Below are 18,740 nucleotides of genomic sequence, written 5' to 3' on the forward strand. Positions count from 1 at the left end.
GGTCGCTTTTCCCCAGAGTTCCTGTAACTGCTACTTTATCCACTAAGTCATCTCTGTTGGTTAGGATCAAGTCAAGGATAGCCGATCCTCTAGTTCCTTCCTCTACTTTCTGTAGGAGGAAGTTATCCGCCACACAAGTCAGGATTTCCTGGAGGGGCCATGTTTTGCAGAATTTGTCTCCCAACAAATATTGGGGAAATTGAAGTCCCCCATTACTACTATATCACGCTTCCTTGAAACATTGGCTATCTGCTTTTCAAAAGTTTCATCCTCGTCTTCTCCTTGATTGGGAGGTAGTAGACTCTGACCACCATATTCCTTTTATTCTCTGCTCCATTTATTTTAACCCAGATGTTCTCGATGGGGCTACCAAGCTCATCCTCCTGTATTTCTGTGCAGAGATATGTATTTTTAACATATAGTGCAACCCCACCTTCCTTTCTGTTCCTCCTGTTCTTTTTGAACAAGTTATATCCTTCAATTGCTGTATTCCAGTCATGAGAGTCTTCCACCAAGTCTCAGTTATATGTATCAAGTCATAATTTCCCTCCTGTATTAAGAGTTCAAGTTTGGTCTGTTTCCCATAGTTTGGGCATTAATATATAGACATTGAAGACCATGTGTTTCATGGTCTGGCTTTCTTCCTTTATGTTTGTGAAGTTTAGGAGAACTAATGTCTGCCAGAGGTGTGTAGATACATTTTTTAAAAGTATCTAATTTATTAATTATTTATACCAAACTGGGCAGGCATATTCGCCAGCAGCATTAGCCCTTTGCCACTCAGCTAGCGAATATGCCTGCCCAGTTTGGTACAAATCAGCACATGCTGGGCAAGTTGATGATGCTTTGAATGAAACAAGTAGAATCATTACCAGATGTTTAAAATCTACTTCCCTAGATAAGATCTACCATATAGCTGGCATTGCCCTGCCTGCTGTTCGTAGAGAAGCAGCAGCTTACAAAGAGAGGCTTAAATCTTCAATATCCAAACAACACCCTCTTTATGGCCTACAACCAGCTCCTCAGAGATTAAAATCCAGGAAAAGCTTCCTCAGATCGACAGAAGACTTTGATGAATTCAAAAGTAGAATGGACCTATGGAAAGCTACAAAAAATCAACACTAGATGGAACCAGCAGAGGATCTGGCACCCGGTTTCGATGAAAGCTGGGAAGTTTGGAAATCATTGAATAGACTGCGCACGGGCGCAACAAGATCTAGAGATACTATGAATAAATGGGGCTATCTGGTGATCTCTGCCTTATGCAATTGTGGAGACTTGCAGACAACAACACATATACTTGCCCTTTGTGCCCTGACCAATGCACACATGAGGACCTTATGAAAGCGTGACAGAACACAATTAACGTTGCTAGTTTCTGGGCAAGATTTGTCTAAATTGTATATATTTTAACTTCTACATCTTATATTTTAAATGTTATATGCTATGGTATCTTTTTAATTGTGATGCTTCTGACACGAATAAATAAATAAAAATTTATTGATGTACACAGATGATGTAGTGATAACATTTATGGACCCAGATATGCCTAATATAATAAACTGAACTTTACAAAATCTATATGGGCGGCATTAAATATAGTAAGACAAATGGCAATCTTCTGGGATAAACGATTTTGGAATAAATATGCCTTTAATGGTAAAAAAAGACAATATAATAAAGAACTGGCAAGGTCTATGCAATGAATACATTTGGTAGAAAAAACATCCTAAAATAACTTTAAAAATAATGCTCCATAGGAGGCAGGAGTTAACCTGTCATTATTTTATAATATTCTGCGGCATGCAGGTTAGCAAATGTTTGGAATTGGATGAGTGATGCTGGAATGGAACACTGAATTGGATGCATCATATCCATCTTTAAAAGATGTATTGTCATTTTATTCTTTTTAATTGAGAAATACATCAACTCAGTGTAAAGCAATTCTGGAAATATGGTCTCCTGTTTTGTCTCCACATACACCTTGTTGTTATAATGCACACACTAGCAATCTTGGGAGATTTTTTAGAAAGAGGAAATATTCTATGATCAGATAACTCCAAGATTCAATCCCTTTCAGCCTGGGCTTCTTCATTTTTTTCAGACCACATATGCAATTAGTGCATGGATTCAAAAATATAGTCTGATTTGTGAACTATCTTGAACAGAGGAAATACTTTTGGCTATGACTAGTAAAGACTGGATAGATATAATGTAGTGATTATCAAAAATATACAGAATAGAGGTAATGCAACCTGTCAGGACAAATGGAAGAAAGATTTAGGGGTAACAATAGCAGATGAAGTATGGAAATGGATATGAGAGAATAAAGGAAAACACTTAATAGCATTTAATCTAAAGCAGATTTTTTTAAAAAAATTGCATCAATGGTACTTAATTCCACATAAGATCAAAATAATATATGGTTTAGATAATAACAAATGTTGGTGCTTCAATCAGCTGGATACTAATGTATCCAGTGATCAGTTGGATGTTGATGTATCTTTTCAAATTAACCCCAAATTAACCCATTTTGGTGTTTGGTACATTTTTATATACAGCAAATGACTCCCTAGTTACCCTTTCATTTTTTTCTGAATTAGTTAAAGGATGAGGCAGTAAGGGATGATGTTGGAATGATAGCTAACTTCTTGACTGCTGCTAAAATCCCTGTTTGTGTCACCCCAAATCATACACACACATCCCCAGCAATGGGTTGGCATAGAAATTTTCTCTTGGACACCCTCTTTAAGATGAATGTTTTGGGGTGGCCCAAAGCTTATTATGGGGTGCACAACCCCAGTCCCTTAAGCATTTCTACATACAATGGTAGTTACTGGCATGGAGGCATCAGCTTGATAGCGTCTTGCACCCAAACAAAACATTAGCTGGATGCAATTCTGTGCCATCTCAGAAAGGATACTCTCCTGGAAGTATGAGGATATTATTTGGGATGGCCCAAAGCTTATTTTGAGGTATACACACCCAGTTCCTTATTTGTAATTGTTACCTGGGGTTAACATACACTAAAGAGCACTGTGCAACGACAACAGCTTTGAGTGGTGAGAACTGTTATAGAACTTGAAGGGGACAGTCCCCAAACCACGGAGATATATGATATTGGGTAGGCCAGTGCTTATTTAGGTTTCAGGGGCATAGAAAGTTCTTTATTACGTCTACTGATTGAACTCCATTTTGAACTTTCATGCGAACAAGGAACCGGGAACTAGTAACTACATTCAGCCTCATCTCCTTGCTATATTGTTTAGTAATAATGAATAATATTGCTATTCCTCATGAAGTTATTACTCCTTTTGTGGATTTATCTCACTAATATATTGCCATTTCTTTAGGAGCTAGGATAGTGTTCCTGTGGACTAGAGAGCAAGGGTAAAAATTAAATGATATCCACTCATGGTCTGATGAATGACATCAAGTTATATTATTAACATACCAAGATGGGATGTATTCTTCTCATTATGATTTTGTATGGGAGTTGGTACCTACTTAAAATCCCAAATCGAACCAACAGAAAGGAGTCATAGGAACATCAGAGGTGAAAATAGCTACAAAGGAGGAGAATGGAATACAGCTGAAATTGTGTTAGTATATTTTTAAAAAAATCTGTGGAGGTCAGCTTGGGTCAGAAATATTATGGAATTTATTCTTTGTTTACCAATGCCTTTTTCAAACAGAAAGGTAAACTTTGTTGTTACCGCCTACTTGCCTGTTTTTCAACCTTGGTTGTTGATTATCCATAGTCACGGGTTTTCCATATATCACAGTGTTGGCACGGTCACTGCCACCTGAACGTGGTGCCTGGTAGGTAATGGAAAGCCATATACTTTGGATCTTCAGAACCAAAAAGTTCATTGCTTCTGCTTCATCAGAATGTTGTTCATAGACAGGTTGCTTCATTGACATATAAGTAGAGATTATTAGGGCTCTCCATAAATTAATGAAAACAAACATCAAGGTAAACATAAATGAAGCTCGGAAAAATATTCCCAGCCACCTATTGGAGGTCATAATCCCTGTGTCTTTAAGTCCAGAAAAACAATATGAAAGTACAGTTTGGAGAGAATGAATCAAAGAATTATAACTCCACTCATATTCACCAAATATTAGGTACCCAAATGACATGTACATAGAGAAGACTAGAACCGCAATCATAGTCAAACCAACCAACCCAGGAAAAGCTGCTGACATAGTGTTTTCTGCCATACGCACATTGTACATGAATCTGAAATAGCGGTATAGTTTCAAAACCAGAAGGAAGGCCAAGACACCTGTGACCATTCTATAGAGCTGATCAACTTGAGAAACTACATGGAAGGGAACAAATTTTTCTGGATTGAGTAGATAAAACTCCAGTAAAGTAAAAGCCAGCTTGAATTTCAGTGCAATGAGCAATAAAAAAATGATACAGATCGTCTTCATTGCAAAATTATTTAAGTTAGTAGCTGTTTTGAGATAGCCTATTTTTTCTCGGCGTAACACACAAAATTCATTGGCAAGGTAAAAGATAAGAATAAACACTATAATTCCATATAGAACCATCCGAATGTGGGCTTCATACCGTAAAATAGAGAGTTTATAAGAATGAACTGACAAGCTTGTATTAATGGCACCGATGTCGGTAGTCTCAAACATGACAGTTATGCTGCAGTATAGATCTACATCTGGATTAAATGTTGTTAGCTCAAAAATCACAGCCCAGGTCCGCTCATCAAGCCAGTTGTTCCTTTGCAAATCATCCAGCCTCAATGTTGTATTGGGTTGTTGCTCTCCAGGAAAAAAATAAAAGGAATATCCTCCAGGTCCATATGCATTTAAAATACCATAAGACTTATATTCCCATTGATAAATGTCTGACTCGTATGTAAATCCTTGAAAACTGCTGAAATCATGGGAACCTGATTTTTTGGCTGGGATTGTCCATGACCCTTGATAGTCACTTCGATCTTCCGGATCAGTATCATATACATGACGGCAGTGGCTTTTACTAATCACATAATTTATAATGCTGTCTGGATGAAAACATAACTTTTCAGTATTCTGTGCTCTTATTTGCCTCATTCTGGGCAAACCAAGGATTTTAGACCAAGACTCTGAAAGATAGGTGGGTTGATAGTCATTATGTATCAATGGCACAAAGACATTGCTCATCCACATGTAAATATGCTCCAGCTTATTTATTTTGGAGAGACCAAGGGAGAATTTATTATAAATAGCTTTATTGTAATAAAAAGTAGTGGTCGGTGCTGAAGAGTAAGCAATAATGAAAATGCAAGTTGAGAAGATAAGATGACAGATTATATCCTTTACAAAAACAAAAGCTAAGTGTTGAGCCCTTGCTTTTTTCCTAAAGAGTATGAGTTCGTCCTCCTTTAAAGGCTCATAATCCTTGGTGCATCTGACTCTGGCAAGTTCATGGTGAATCTCTCTCATATCTTTAGCATCCACACTTACTTTGACCAGCTGCATTTCCTGGTATTGTTCTGTGCTTATCCAGGGGATGTTTTTATAGTATTTGTGACTAATAGTACTCATAGCTGAGATGAGAACCATCTTTAGGGTTTGCAGCAAAAATATACTCTCACATAATGATGTCATGGATGCTATAAACCATTCTATTGATGTTGTATAGCCATAGGTCAAGCCATATAATATAATGAAGCATGAAGAAACTGCAGACATGCAAAAGACCAGTGTCCAAGCAACGTATCTGCACCACCATGCGAATCGTGGCCTTTTTAAAAATGCCAAGATGAGGGTCAGAGCCCTCTTTTTTTTGTCAGTGGTATCTGTGTCCTTATCTGCTACAATATTGTCATTAGCATTGGTTTTTGGTAATGGCATGTGCTGTTGTTCCACACTTAAAGTTTGAGAAACTGATGAAGTATCTGATGAACTGTCCACTTCCACAAGGGCTTTAGACAAAGAGGGGGGAGTTCCTTTTGTCCCACTCTCACCTGTGTTATGTACTGCAGGCCTCTCTTGGGAATATCTAAATAAGATTGTTATAGTCAAGTGTAAAGGGATGGAAAACAAAGCACTCACAAATCCAATATACATAGATTTCAGATACCGTAGTTGTACTGAAAGGACTTCTTTGTCTGCTTCACCGCTGAAGAACATGATGTTAAATAGCAGACTAGTGAGCATTATTACTAAGCAACAAGATACCCTCTCCACCCTCTTGAAAGAACCAGTGACAACTGAAGCAAATACGGAGAGCCATATATGAGTGTCTTCCAAGTCTTTGGCAAGTTTGATCAAGAAGTGATCCATTTTATTTAAGCGTGTTCTTATGTTTCTAGGAACAAATGACTTTTCTATTTTGCCATCAGCTTTGCCAAGACCTAACCAGTCTCTACACAGAAAGAGCCAGGATTCATTAGTTCGCACATTTTGTACTTTGACTCGGCTTAAATACCAGCTAGGGGAAGAACCACCATTATTGTGCCAGACATGAAGGGAAAAAATATCCCCTAAATCATGCTTAGTAGTTAGAAGAAAGGTGTCTACGGCTGCACGAAAAAGAGTTCGGAACTTTGGATGCTTTATGCGATGAACATCACTGGCACCATTCTCACCTATCAATTCAATAAAAACATCTGCTGTGGTTCCTGATCCCAACCGACTTCCCGTGTATATGGTGACCAGATAAGGCACCTTGTGGTAGGGATCATTGTCTGATAACACCAGTATTTTGTTTTTTCTTTTCAAATCAGCTTTATCTTTGATCACAGCCCAGGAAGCACAGAAGATGTAGCCTGCAAAAATGAAAAAAACAGTCAACAATGTCACTGGATTTGTGTCAAATTCTGCTAAGAGGACCTTGTTTAAATCTAAAGGATTAGGATATAAATGTAGTTTTCCACCCAAAAATGTGATGTCAGGAATAGAAGTGTCTGGAAATTGGCGACTGGTTGCAATTATGCTATGCGCATTGCCTTTACAGATGCAATGTATGTTGGACCAGCTCGTCTGAGGGCCAAGGCTGCATGTTCCTTCTTTCCACTGGTTCTGAATTCCATCCATATCTAGACAGTCGGCAGTAAAAACAGCAACGTGAACCATTTTTGTGGTTTGGCCTCTCACAATTGGGTGTGATCGTAGGACAATAGAAATGTTCCACTTCTTTGCTCTGTTATCTTGGAATGGAAACCTAAGCAATGACTGAGGAAGACAAAGTATATATGGAGCCTGAATTGCACACTCATGGATGTTAAAAGGTATTTCATGTGGTATCGGAGGCTTGTCAGAGAAAGCAATATAAGACGCTATTGGAGGAAAGCTGACATTGAGTCCCAGGTAGATAGACACATGGAAAGTAATTTCCATATTACACAGAATCTGTATAAATACGTCTTTGGAGTTTCTCTTTATTTCAATATTAAAGCCACCGGTGGTTTTAGAGAGGTTTTTGTCTGGTCCTATTGTCAGATTAAATGTAGTTGAATCCTTATCTTTTCTAGCCATGTTCACTTCAGTTACCTCAGGGGTGATCCTTATGATGTCACCATTAGCTTCGGCTCCTACCAGTTTGAATCCAATCACTGTTGTGGTAATATCTGCTGTATTTGCCACCCAAGGGAATGGATTCTCATAAAAAACATAATGAACAGTAGAAACCACAGAATCTGCTGGTAATTTAGTGTGGTTCTCCTGCTTCAGTTTAGGATAAAAGCAATCCTTGCAATTTCTTCTCTTAAAAAACGTTTTAGAAACTTTCCACGTTTCAGCCTTCCATAAGTGAATGGACCAGCTTTTGGCTTCCATTTTAATGCCATGTTCCCCAGGGACTTTACCTCGTAAGATTAGGTCTGCTAATATTTCTGTCACAGAAATTATTTCTTTAATTGCATTTACATTGACATTCCCATGGCCCAAGAGAGAAGCTCTCAATACATTGGACAACCCAGTAAAAATACCATTGCCAAGGATCTCTGTTTCTTTAGAACCTAAGTCTTTGTCCCTGTGCCTTTTTAGAGCTTCACTGGCTTCTTTCAGTTTTCTGACTGCAAGCAGTTGTGATTCCCTGTTTACTTCATTAATGTCCTGTGTTATTTGACAAATATTTGTGACCATTTGATTTATCATCTCTATGTCAGTCATAGGAATCCCTGCAGACACATTAAGGAGGGTTTCCCGCAAATCCATTTTTGAGTGATGAATGGTTGGTGAATCCTTAATATTATTTAATACAGAAGCCACCATATACGTAAGGAAACCTATATTAAGGTAATCTTTAGTTCCAAGGAAAATGGGCATAGGGCCATTTAACTCACTGATTAAACCATGTAGTTCATTGAGAAGAATGTCAGTTGGCTTAATTCTTCTTGGATCATACACAGTTGCATGCAAAGTTACTTGAGAAAATGCGCCATAGGTATCATACACTTGAACATATATTACCAACACGTACTTTTTCGATGCTGTACCAGCAGGGAGAAATGATGGAGGAGTTTCCTGCTGATGACCAATGTACACTATTGTTCCAAATGTATTATTCTGTAGAGAAGCTATTTTAGTCATTTTTCTTAGATCAGAATGTGCTATCACTTTATATATAAGAGGTCCATTTTTGTCTTTAAATCCACTACACTGGACAATGAATTTTGTATGGAATGCTGTCCCTTCCCTTGGATAAATGATACACTTTCCAGCCTGAGGTGGACAGTTAACATAAAATGAATATCTATAAACAGCTGGTGGTCTGCCTTGGGTGCTTACTTTTAAGCTAAGAATATAGAATTTGTCTGCCATGTATCTGAATGCAAAGGAATTTATATACAGGTATGGACTCGATCTCCCAGTTGTTGTTTTGGAAGACCAGTCAAAATGTATTTCCTTGAAGCTGGCTGAAAAAAGTGTCCAAAGGTAAGCTGTTTGTGTTTCGTCACAGTTTAGACATCTTCCAAACAGAACAAACCTTTCTGTTACTTTGATGGCTTTCCCACAATTTTCAATACAGGTAACATTCAGCACTGATACAGAACCAGGAAGAACATAAACTGTTTGGAATGCATGTGCTGACCGGTGCTGCTTCAGAATGATCAGAATAAAGTAATATTTCATGTTTTCCTGAAATGTATTTGGTTCCACTATTTGAACTGGATCTGTGGAGTTTGTCCAGAGTATATCAACTTGACGTGGATGGCATTTTTCACCGGGACTCAGCTTCATTACTGAATAGTCTACCTCCCGTTTGGTGCAGTACCAATGGAACAGGATTCCTTCAAGGGGATTGGTTGAATCAGGATCAGAGGAAGCAGATGCATCCAAAGCCCAACGATCAGTAACACCAACTGTCCGGGACAAACCTCCAGCTATGACTGCCACTAAGTCACTTTCTAGAATTTGGAGGACTACAGAATCAGTGTCCTTGATTGTTATTCTATGTGCAGGTAGATTTACTGTCATGGTCAAATTAACATGATGAAAGCCATAAAATAAGACATTTCCAGGTATATGAAACATGATTGCATCTGTGTTTATCTCATTAGGTAGCTTAAGAAGATTTGCCCAGTCTGGAGTAGATCCTGCAGTTTTAAGGTTATAGATTCTCCAGAGTATATCTACCACTGTGCTTGGCCTACACTCTGCCTTTACAGTTGCTCGCAAGGTAATTGGTGACTGTCTCTTATAACGTATGACAGGATCAGAAGGATTAGGTGTCTGGATATGGGCTTCCAGTTCATGACAGTAACTTTTCTGACAGGCCACTGTTGGCTCCATAACTTTTGAAGCATAAGTACTGACTTTGGCCTTTAAAACAGCATGTGCAAGTCCACTTTTTCTGCAATTCACTTCTGCTACAAAGCCCGTGTATAGTGCAGGTTTGAAGGATAAAACAGAGTGGGGAAGAAAACGAGCAGCATGTTTTACCTGATTCCTGTACGTATAAGTGTTATTCCAAAGGAGGTGCTGCTTCCTGGAATCAAAAAGCTGCAAATGAAAGGTCCACTCACACTGCAGCTCTGGATGCTGCACAGGAATAAACCACACAATATAGTCCAAGCCTTCATCAGGAGAATGCCCGTTGAAAATGAGGACTTCTATATCTTTTTCTCCCAAAGATTTGAACAGAGTCTCCCTTCGGTTCAGATATAAGTGCATGCTGAACTTGTACCATTGTAGCTGCACAAATTCAATCGTGATCAGGTATGAGAGGCTCTGCTGCTGGTAAAAAATATAGTGAGCGCTGGAGCTCTCAGCAGTGGCATTAGTAATCTTGCCATCTTGGGTGAAATAGTAGAGTCCCAGTGCATGACTAAAAAAGTAAGTGCCTAGCTTGATTTTCTGTGGATTGAGTGTGAGGTAGACTGAGGCTGCAGTGCTTGTCCTGAAAATCAGAGTCTCATGGGAGAAATCAAGTTTTCCTGTCAGCTTTCCAGATATTCTCTCATTGGTACGGAAGTAGATCCTGGCCACCACCTTCTCCCTGGAATTTTGTGAGTTGGATGCAGCACAGAAATTACTGTGCAGAGCAAATGGATTATAACTGTACGAGAGAGGCCATTCCTCCAGACCCTGCATGTCTACCAATGTGTATGCCACAATTCTGGAGCTGAGAGGCTGAAGAGTCCAGGACAGGTTGAGGGTCCTGGGAGGGAGGCTGAGCAGTGTGGAAGAGGCACTGAACACATGAAGCAGAGCAGGCTGCACATTCAAGTCCAGACTACGTCTGAGTTGAGGCCCATTCTCAATGTGGAGGGAAGCAGTGTAGAATCCACGGTGGGGATAGCGCACAGTCACGTGGTAGCTATAATATGATGCACACACTTGGTGCAAATCTGCGTGAGGATAAACAGTGGGTGTGGGGGGCTCACTGTGCAGGTTGCTGGGGATTAGGAGATCTGCAGGACTACCCCCTTGACTCTTGAAGCGGTAGCTCCAGGCGGAACTTTTGAGGCGCGCGCACCAGCCCAACTGCAGTGGTTGCCATTCACGGATAGGAAGAGTCTGTGGTGAGAAGAGGAACAGACGGACATCCTGCCTAGAAATTTCAATGCTCAGGTTCTTGTGAGCACATGTGGGCACATGGCACCAGGATGACACACACTGCAATGTGATACGAGTAAAGGCCCAAGGTGGATGGGGGCCTCCTCCGTCCAGGCTTGTATCCACCACCAGCTGACCTGACCAGAGATTTGTATTTTTCACCAAGATGGAGTCCCGGTACCACTGACAGTGAGGGGGAGGTTCCACACCTGGCTCTTCCCTCTGGATGTTGGAACCCAGTCCCGGGGCTCTCGAATACTTCAGGTCAATTTTCCCATCCCAGAAGCATGAGAGACTAAGTTCATTGTCATGTCTCTGGTAGACACGGTATTGTGGATTTGAGCAAATGACCAACAGTGGTGGTGGCAGAAAATGAAAGGATGCAGCTATTGTATACTGAGAGTGATACCACAAGAGGAAGATAACGTGCACAAAGGAATGCATCTTTGGTGTGCTGGTCCAGGAGCAGCAGCGGCCTACCAGCTGTCCTAGACACAATTATTGTTTTAATTCTAGAATCTTTTAGCTGTTGCCCCAAGCAACTAGGATTCATACGGAAGAAACATTTCTTTATGATCCTTTATTTTCTTGGATTTATGACTCTTCTTCATTTGTAGAAAACACACTGACTGGATTTGCACATATCACAGACCCATGGTTTATTTAACTCTTGGTTTGTTGAACCTGGAGTAGTCATGTTGTGTGAACCAGCCACACTAACAAACCATAGTTATTAAACACGAAAAACCCCAAAAGAGAATCTATAGTTTGTTGTTGGGTTGTGAACTCTGGGTTAAGCCATGGGTTGTCATCATGCATGAAGTCAGAACTGTAGGTTGTTCATGGGATGTTCTGCCAGGATACAGAGGTGGCAGGAAAGAGTGGTAAAAAAAAAATCCCAGCTATTCTACATGCCAGTGCTACATCCCCACAAAAGTATTTGGGATACACGGAGGGAATGGAGGAGGGAAACAACTCAGGGACTGAGAAAACAAACCACAGTTTGTTCAATTGTCTGGCAGACAAACCCTGGGTAGAGAAATAAACTATGGGTTAACCTTGGGTGAAATAAACCATGGGTTAGCATTATGTGCAAACCACTTTCTGTTGATATATATTCACTTATATGAGTTATTGGTTGTCAACTCCTGCAGCTTAGAAATGTAACCAGACTATCAAGAAGTAGTTTCAGTAGAGTTCTATGAGGTTGACATGGTTCCCTGCATATATGTTCATTAACTATTATATTGCCTTTAAATGGGTGCCTTTCCATACATCACAGCAGAGGTGCTGTTTGTCTCTATTTTGAATTATTATGAGAATTATTTCTTAATTATGTAGTGTTGGAGACTTTTCATTTTTAAAATGTTCATAATTAGAAAAAAGCATACATGAAAAAAGAAAAAGTAACACAAGTACAGCAGGGTTTAGTCATCCTGTGAAATAATTCTCATTCCAGTATATGATAAAATGTTACCATTTCAAGAAAAAATCAATTTGTTATAACTGTCCCTTTCTTCACAAATGGACAAAGCAGTTCTATGGCCCCTAGACAGTGTTTAGGGCATCCTGTGGATCTCCTCCTCCAAATGCGTAGACAGAGCTAGGAGCACAGAGAAGGTGTTGCGATCATGGATCTTTCCTTCCCCTCCCTCTTCCCCATCACAGCCACCTCAGAAGTCTTCTCTTATGAAGCTGCCACTGCAACCTCGTACAAGGCACTGGAGTGAGAGAAAAGGGGCTGTGCTGGCAGGCAGGCAGGGAGAGGAGAGGCCGGGATATGCAGTGTGCTATGGCATCTCTCCTCTCCCCGCCTACCAAAAGGTACGTCAGCTCAGAGGCCCAACTAGCTGCTTTTTGTATTTTAAATGGGAGAATGGAGGCAAAATCGCCTGTCTTCTTCTCGCTCTGCCTGGCTCTTGCCAGCAGGGCATAGGAAAGGTGCAGGGCTTAGAACTCAGAGCCTTCTGTTTATCAGGAGCACAACCAATGGGATTGCACCCTTGATTTGTCCATTTGTGATCTCAGCTGCTCTAGGCAGCAATCCTGTACCCACTTACCTGGGAGTAAGCCCTGCTGAACTCAGTAGGAATTATTTTAAAGTAGGCATATATAAGATTGCACTGTTAGTCATCTATCACAGGGAGAGAAGCGGTTTTTCAAAGTTGGGCAGGCACAATATTTGCTTTGGCTATGAGAATTACAATTAACATCTTGTTAATTAAATATTAAAGTATTTTAATAGCATCCCCCTATATCTTGTTTAGAATTACCATCAATGTATTAAATCTCAGTCTCAGGCCTATCAGCTGTTGATTATCTGAACCATCTGGGTCCAACAAATTTAGATTTTTAAACAAGACCATCAGAGATGGTGCAGATTAATTATTACTGGCATATTTCCAACATTTACTTGTATTTATCTGGCCTATTTAATTGTTGTTCAGTCGTTCAGTCGTGTCCGACTCTTTGTGACCCCATGGACCATAGCATGCCAGGCCTTCCTGTCCTCCGCTCTCTCCCAGAGTGTGCTCAGGTTCATATCCGTTGCATCGGTGATGCTATGTAGCCATCTCATCCTCTGCTGTCCCCTTCTCCTTTTGCCTTCAGTCTTTCCCAGCATCAGGGTCTTTTCCAGGGAGTGGCCTATTTAATACTGGAACAGTTATGTACCAGCTATTTGGCAGTTTATACTGAGCTTCTCTCGAAGATGTGTAAATCTAAAACTATGACAGTTTTCAGGGGGATAGCCATGCCAGTCTGTTGCAGCAAAAACAACAAAGAGTCTTGTGACACCTTAAGGACTAACAAATGTATTCTGGCAGCCTTCCCCAGCATGGTGCCCTCCAGATGTTTAGCCAATGAATGAATCATAGGACCATAGGGTTGGAAGGGGCCTACAAGACCATCGAGTCCAACCCCCTGCTCAGTGCAGGAAGCCTGAATCCCAAGTGGTCTCCCATCCAAGTACTAACCAGGGCTGACCCTGCTTAGCTTCCAAGATCAGGCACATCCCCTATCCTGGTTTTGGACTTCCACTTCCACCAGTCTCAGACTGCATGGCCAATGGTCAGGAACGCTGGGAGGTGTCCTCCAGATCATCTGGAGATGCTCAGATTGGGGAAGGCTGGACTAGGCGTGGCTGCTGCAGTGTAGGCCCAAAGGCCTCGGCTCACCCGCCAGATGCACCAGGAACTCCCACTGCCTGCAGAGGCTGGCCGAGCACGGCAGGGGAGAGGGAGATGCTCTGTAGTGCGTAACAGTGCTGTCCTTCCCACCTCCCTTTCCTCCGGTTGCAAACTCCCATCCATCACGACGTGTGTTCACTTCACACCCATCCGTCGGAATGGGCCGAACGGATTCCAATCTCCTCTTTCATTTCCTGCTGTCTTTCTGTAGCAATGGCCAGTCCGTGTCCGTGCCCCAACTTTGGGTTCATGGATTAATGTCATTTCTCGGAACTTGCCTATTCCTACTTCGTTTCACAGTTCCTTACATGTAACTCCCGTCGTGCTGTGTTGGAACGAAGGCCCACCTCAGGCGGAGGCCAGACATTGGCTGCGCTCGCATTCCCTCGCCACCTTTGCCCTGCCGCCTCTCCTCGGCTGCCTGCGCCCTGAAAGCTCAACTGGCGTTTTAAGTTGCAGCCGTGCAGGACGCTTGGCGGCTGGAGGAAAGCTTCACTTGAGGGCGCGGAATCATCATGGGGGGGGTCCCCAACTCTTGGGGCGATGTAGGAGGAGATGGTCGCCAAGGTATCCGGGTCTCCCGCTAAACTCCCCTCCTCACAAAATGTCCCGTCCAGTCTGCGAACCGGCGAGGGACGAGACGGAGGCAGCCACCGGGCGGAGCCACGAGCTCGTCTGCGCACTGCCGTTCCGCCGTTCACCATCTGGAGAGGCAGGAAGCGCCTCCCTCGTCCACGGATTTTTCCGGGGGAAAGGGGAGTTCGGAGGCTGGGGCTGAGTGCCGCGAGCGCTACTCCCGAGCACGGGAGAAGGCGAGCGGCCCCCGGGAGAATATGGCGTCTTGGAGAGATTGCAAGGTGACCGGGGGCTCCGCGCGGGGCAGGGCGCGGCGGTGGCTCCCGCTTCGTGAAAGCCAGCGGGGTTTGCAGTGGAGCTCTGGGGCGCTGCGTTTTGTGCAGCCGGACCCGGTTGCGTGGGGGGGCTGTGGTAAACTGAGGGTGTTTGCCGCATCGGAGGAAGTCTCTTTCGCAGCTCTGTGCAAACTGCCCCTTCCCTTGCTTGCAGGACATGGGGCGGGGGTGCTGCGCGTGCCCCACCGTGAGGTGAAAGGGCGGGCTCGCCGAACCGCGCGTGTCCTCGATTAAAACGCTTGCGTGGTCTCCAGGGCAAAGGGTCCTGTACACCCTTGCCTGGGAGCTGCAATCCTGCACACCGTTAACTCGTAGTGAATCGCACTGCCCTCATTGGAATTGACTTCTGAGTGGGCACCTATAGAATTGCACTGTTAATGTGGGGGACTGACTTCTGAGTGGGCACCTATAGAATTGCACTGTTAATCTGGGGGACTGACTTCTGAGTGGGCACCTATAGAATTGCACTGTTAATCTGGGGGACTGACTTCTGAGTGGGCACCTATAGAATTGCACTGTTAATCTGGGGGACTGACTTCTGAGTGGGCACCTATAGAATTGCACTGTTAATCTGGGGGACTGACTTCTGAGTGGGCACCTATAGAATTGCACTGTTAATCTGGGGGACTGACTTCTGAGTGGGCACCTATAGAATTGCACTGTTAATCTGGGGGACTGACTTCTGAGTGGGCACCTATAGAATTGCACTGTTAATCTGGGGGACTGACTTCTGAGTGGGCACCTATAGAATTGCACTGTTAATCTGGGGGACTGACTTCTGAGTGGGCACCTATAGAATTGCACTGTTAATCTGGGGGACTGACTTCTGAGTGGGCACCTATAGAATTGCACTGTTAATGTGGGGGACTGACTTCTGAGTGGGCACCTATAGAATTGCACTGTTAATCTGGGGGACTGACTTCTGAGTGGGCACCTATAGAATTGCACTGTTAATCTGGGGGACTGACTTCTGAGTGGGCACCTATAGAATTGCACTGTTAATCTGGGGGACTGACTTCTGAGTGGGCACCTATAGAATTGCACTGTTAATCTGGGTCTGCAGCAATACTTTTTAGTATTTACACCTTCAGTGAGGGGAAGTTTTTTTTCCTGTGAGCAAAGATTGACGTTGAGGGAGAAAATCTGGAAAATGTTTTTTTTTATCAAGCGGGCATGGTGCAAAATGATTTGTCGTTTAGCCCTACTTTCCCTCCCTTTTTGGGGTGTGATGTTAGTACCCCCATATGCAGATAGAGACCGTGGATGAGTACAGCTGACACATTTACCAAGGAGTATGTTGCGGTGTGGTTCTGTGCATGTTCACTTGAAAGCAACTTTCACTGTGTTCTGTGGAGTTTGCTCCCACGAGTGTGCACAGGACTGAAGCCATAATACAGTTGGGGCACAATCCTATGCATATTTATACAGAAAAACGTCCTACAGCTCCAAGCATTCCCCAGCCAGCCATGCTGCAGTCAAACTATGGGCAAACACTGCATGTTTGCCTGCATAGAGAAAGGTTTCCAGGTCAAAAGAAGGGCCCTATGGGGGCTTGAGGTAGCACATTCACTTCAAAAGTTATTTTGGAAATAAAATACTGACTTTTGCATACTTCAGTGGAACTGTAGTTGCAGCAACTAAATAGTGCTGGCTCACAGGCATACGAAGTCATCGTGGTTTTGCCACATGAGGCTTCTTTGCAGGACTTGATGCTGATCGTGTTTTAAAAGTAGGATACATTTGAATTCCAGTGTGAAAAGAATCAAAGCAGTATGAACTGTTCATCAACTTTAATGTCCAACAATCTGCCCTTGCACATCAGCAAATGCTGGATGGAAAGCCTGATTTTGAAAAAGAATGGCTTTGGTGAACAAATGCAATTAAGAAGTAATCTCCAATGCCTACCTGCCTCAGAAATAGTTCTCCCAAATAAGGGGTTTCTTCTCTCCGTATGTGAGAAAAGACATTGGATGCTTCCAGATGGACGACTTCTAGCGCTATCAAAAAGTATCGTGTAGCTATTTTCCTCAACAGATTTTTTTAATGGAAAGAATAAATACAGAAGAAGCTGTGGGAAAACACTGGACGGTTTCAAGTGGAAGATGATGTCATTTGGGACACCCGCCTCAAATTCCGTGAATGAGGCACATTAAAACTTCATCTGGAAGCACCGTTGTTTTGCTTTACATATAGGCTGGTAGATCTCCAGATGCTTTGGACTTCAACTCCCATTAGCATGACCAACGGTCAGGAATGCTGGATGTTGAAGTCCAAAACATCTGGAAATCTTCCTTCTGCCCACCCTGCTGTACACCACAACCAGACAACTTTTTTGAAATCGAGGGCTGTGTTGTCTTGGGGAAAGTGGTCAGGGGCCGCGTACCAGTGATGGGTGGCACCAAAGCCAAAAGTGGCTGGGATACCCTTTTCTCTCTTCCACTCTTTTCTTTCTCTTGTTCGCTCTCTTCCTCCCTCTTCCTTCCCTTCAGCATTTGTTCATTTGTTCTCTCTCATACACATAAGCCACATGCTGCTTCCATTCCCTTGCCTTGCATACGCACATGCACCATCCATTCATGCACATCCAAGTTTGCAGACACATCTGCCTGCGCTGTTCTGCCTCCCACTCCCTCCCCAACATCTCCCATTCCTTTCCTTAATCCCCTAGAGGCTGCAGGGACAATGGAAAGTGAGGAGAGGGAGGCACATGTTTGAGCCTGGATGCTTGACCATGGAGTGTGGTGACCAGGGCATTTTTCCCAAAGACACTCTAGTGGCCATATTCCGTGACTGAGACTGCATGTGCCTGTCCTAGCTTTCAGTTGTCTCTCTGGACTGTGACTTGCACTTCTGCAGGTAAATAAAGCTGGCGAGGGGTGTTGCAGCAGAGGCTGCAGACAACTTAGCTCTGAAAAAAGTCCCATAGGACTTACTCCTGAGTAGACAGTATGCATAGGATTACACTGTTTGTTATCTGCAGTAACAGCTTCTTAACATCCTTGAATTTCTGGGTGACATTTGATGTGAAACAGGAGATCCGTGATCAGCATCTTTTTAAAATTAACATTTTTAATGATGTTCCGTGTTTGTGTTTGTATACTACAAAGTGAGGTAAGTGATGTGTGGGGAGAGGTGTATATAATTGTTTCCTTTCGCACTTCCTCCCAATCTAAATCCCACCCCCACAGCTGCTGTTAGGTCAGGGGGGTGGGGGGACAGACATACAGGTACCAAATTGGTGGAAGGGGAGTTAGATTTTGGAGACAATAATGTGGAGGAAATAATTAAACATTGCCGTCCTTGGTCTTTAAAGCAGCTGCATGGGGCTGCAGCAGGAGATTCTAATCAGAGATCCCATGAATAAAGCATGGTTGAACCCTGTCTGATCTGTTGCATATTCTAGGACTTCATATATAGGAGTAGGAAGCTGTGTGTGTATGTGTGTGTGTGTGTGTGTGTGTGTATGTGTGTATGTGTGTGTGGTGTATAGAATGTGAAACAACTTTTATGGGAGGACACAGTTTAAGCTTACACAAGATGGACAAAGTTCAGAATCCACTGCAAGAAGGCAGTAGTATAAGAGCTTGGAGAGTATGCTCTAGTTTGTTGATGAAACATCATAGGATGG

At 42.7% G+C, this 18,740-nt stretch overlaps 3 protein-coding genes across 5 annotated transcripts in view; 1 reads left to right on the forward strand and 2 right to left on the reverse strand.

Annotated features, from left to right (window-relative positions):
• Positions 1 to 3,687: 3,687 nt before the first annotated feature.
• LOC146340278 (polycystin family receptor for egg jelly-like) lies at positions 3,688 to 6,141 on the reverse strand. The gene has a single exon (XM_084811918.1). The coding sequence runs from the start codon at positions 6,139 to 6,141 to the stop codon at positions 3,688 to 3,690; it is 2,454 nt and encodes an 817-aa protein (XP_084668044.1).
• Positions 6,142 to 6,729: 588 nt separating this feature from the next.
• LOC146340279 (uncharacterized) lies at positions 6,730 to 11,460 on the reverse strand. The gene is made up of 2 exons (XM_084811861.1): positions 9,898 to 11,460; positions 6,730 to 6,779 (listed from the first exon to the last, which is right to left on the reverse strand). The coding sequence occupies exons 1-2, from the start codon at positions 11,455 to 11,457 to the stop codon at positions 6,750 to 6,752; spliced, it is 1,590 nt and encodes a 529-aa protein (XP_084667987.1). The 5' UTR covers positions 11,458 to 11,460; the 3' UTR covers positions 6,730 to 6,749.
• Positions 11,461 to 14,937: 3,477 nt separating this feature from the next.
• The window catches only part of TTC38 (tetratricopeptide repeat domain 38), a 31,939-nt gene continuing 28,136 nt past the window's right edge, over positions 14,938 to 18,740 (forward strand). For all 3 annotated transcript variants that reach the window (XR_014784507.1, XM_084811318.1, XM_084811319.1), the window contains exon 1: positions 14,938 to 15,058. Coding sequence is in view for 2 of the 3 variants with exons in the window: in XM_084811318.1 (XP_084667444.1) it covers positions 15,035 to 15,058 (24 nt within the window). In the remaining variant the exon portion in view is untranslated. The remainder of the gene's footprint in view (positions 15,059 to 18,740) is intronic.

The sequence above is a fragment of the Heloderma suspectum genome, chromosome 7 (genome assembly GCF_057233095.1).
Source record: "Heloderma suspectum isolate Gila_16-S chromosome 7, 16-S_ref, whole genome shotgun sequence".
In the NCBI taxonomy this organism is placed as follows: domain Eukaryota; kingdom Metazoa; phylum Chordata; class Lepidosauria; order Squamata; family Helodermatidae; genus Heloderma; species Heloderma suspectum.

Bases quoted from the DNA above. Each gene is read 5' to 3' on its own strand.
- LOC146340279 (XM_084811861.1), bottom strand. From the start codon at position 11,457: ATGCATTCCTTTGTGCACGTTATCTTCCTCTTGTGGTATCACTCTCAG. The intron at 6,780-9,897 runs GTAAAACATGCT...TCATTTTTGCAG, and splicing joins CTTATACGTACAGGAATCAG to GCTACATCTTCTGTGCTTCC.
- LOC146340278 (XM_084811918.1), bottom strand. From the start codon at position 6,141: ATGTTCTTCAGCGGTGAAGCAGACAAAGAAGTCCTTTCAGTACAACTA.